This window comes from Halyomorpha halys, unplaced genomic scaffold, assembly GCF_000696795.3.
Source record: "Halyomorpha halys isolate HHAL.00 unplaced genomic scaffold, Hhal_1.1 Scaffold1697.1, whole genome shotgun sequence".
NCBI classification, from domain to species: domain Eukaryota; kingdom Metazoa; phylum Arthropoda; class Insecta; order Hemiptera; family Pentatomidae; genus Halyomorpha; species Halyomorpha halys.
Genome location: NW_027115501.1, coordinates 114,486 through 116,591, shown reverse-complemented (window position 1 = coordinate 116,591; position 2,106 = coordinate 114,486). Strand labels below are relative to the sequence as shown.

Here is a 2,106-nt window from a genome sequence, read left to right as displayed (position 1 = left end):
CAATAGAACTGCTGTAATTTAGACTGAATAGTTAAAAATCCATTTCTATTACAAATTTATATCTACTAGCATTTGGTCTTTTCTAGTTTTATCTATAGTTATGATCCATAAATTCAACAATAATGGTCTATTTCATAATTATTATCAGAAGATATCATTTAATATCCAACAGGGATGGATTTAGTTTGGTTGATTGAGGACAATTGGCCTAATTAAAAAGAAAACTTATTAAAAATGCTTGATACTTCAAGACTTTGTTTGAATAAAAACTCCTTAAGTTAAGTACATATCAAATTTAGATTGTGTCATCTTACAACTCAACATTACATAAATTCCTTTATCTTTTTTAAATTTTACATCTCTTATGGACAATGACATGTAGTAGAATTATTGTTATATATCAGTTAACAAATGTATTTTTTTTAAAATTTTGTCAACTAGCTGTTTAAAAAATACTATTAAGAATAAATATATTTTTAAAAAATGGTTAAATTAAATTTTGAAGTCTACTTTGGAAATTTTTTTGAAATGATAACAGTTCAGCAAATGGTTCTTAATTTTTTATTTATTAAAAGAGGGGAGCAAACAGGTTTGCCAACCCTGCTGAACATTAAATACAACAGTGAATAAAGTCCATATATTCAATGGTCCAAACAAGGTAACAGTGATTCAGAATTAGAGAATAACTCATTTAATCTTTACTATTATCATTATATAATTCCCTTACACAACCACTCTCCAAAAATGTTCCCTTCAAACTTAGGTGATGCATTTGTACCATGAACCCCACTCTCCTTTCATGAGCACCTTTGGTTTAAAAGTACAACCTCAATCTCATAAAGAGTTTTAAAGAAAATGAAACTTAGATTGCGACAGATATTTAGGTCAGTAATTTTATTTAACTTACTTATAAACAAGATTAGTTTCAAATAAATAAGGTAAAGTGTTACCAAAATATTAGGTTTTGTTTTTTTAATGAATAATTGATGCTGGGACAGTAATATAAGTCAAATACATTCATAAACTTAATTATACATAACTGTATAATTTTTTAGTTGTATCTATAATAAAGACTGATAGATCTTTCTCTGAGAAAAACTAAAAGTATAGCAAAGTTTAAAAAAAAAATCATAATGACTCAATAATTATATCATTTCATATTCAGTGGTTTTCAAAAAGTGAGTCCATTTCAAACAATCAACAGGTTATTCACAATTGATAGACAGCCTGGTTTAGACCATTGCTAAATCAAAATAGATCATAATAAAAGCTTAATCTATATACATTATTTATAAAACTAATAATTCCTTTGCTATGGCCATTTAAATATATAAATTTAATATTTATATATTTAGTTTACATAAATGCACTTAGCTAATAACAACCATTCTTCAATTATAAATAACTAGCAATGGAATAGTGAAGCAAAAACATATTTTATTTTACTTCTTTTTGTTATTTTTTTTCATTACCTTCTCCAAATTTATCATTGTTTTATTATAATAAAAAAATCCATAAATAAAAATCATTGGGAAAAAAATAAATTAGGAACTTCATTAAACTTGCGCAGATGGCTGTTTTCCAACAACAAACAATGACTTTTGAAGAGTTCTCGTACAACTCACTGGAAGTAAAAAAAACATAGTAAATTTATAATAAAAAAAAGTTATACCTAAATAAATTAAATTATTCAAGTCACATTAATGTTTCAAAGTTGACAAAATATAGATCACTTACCAAACAACTATTTCCAAATCAAATTAAGTATGTTATAAGTTTTTTTCAGATCTTTCTTTCCAAAAAAACTTGATATTTTACACAAAAATTAACCTTACACTAACAAATTAACTCTATACATGGTTATGATAATTATGAAATGTGCCATGATATTTCAATCAACAATTAAAAAATAATACTTCCTTAACAAAAAATATTCATCAAACTTATTCAAATGTTTTATTCATTGGTGGATCCAGAGTGCGTGTCCTCCCTTTATTTAAGTTTTGGAATAATACTTGATTATATCCTCTATATTTTTATCTCAAACAACCAAAGATTTGCTTTGTAATGAAATAAATAGTATATATGTAAACATTTAAATGAACA

General features: G+C 24.9%; 1 protein-coding gene across 7 annotated transcripts in view; it reads right to left on the bottom strand.

Annotated features, from left to right (window-relative positions):
• Window positions 1-547: 547 nt before the first annotated feature.
• LOC106690386 (large neutral amino acids transporter small subunit 2) overlaps window positions 548-2,106 on the bottom strand; it is a gene marked incomplete at its 5' end in the record, with an annotated part of 72,152 nt that continues 70,593 nt past the window's right edge. For 2 of the 7 annotated variants that reach the window (XM_067052543.1, XM_067052545.1), the window contains 1 exon segment: window positions 548-1,624. In XM_067052543.1, the coding sequence (XP_066908644.1) occupies window positions 1,498-1,624 (127 nt within the window). 7 annotated transcript variants of the gene reach the window in all.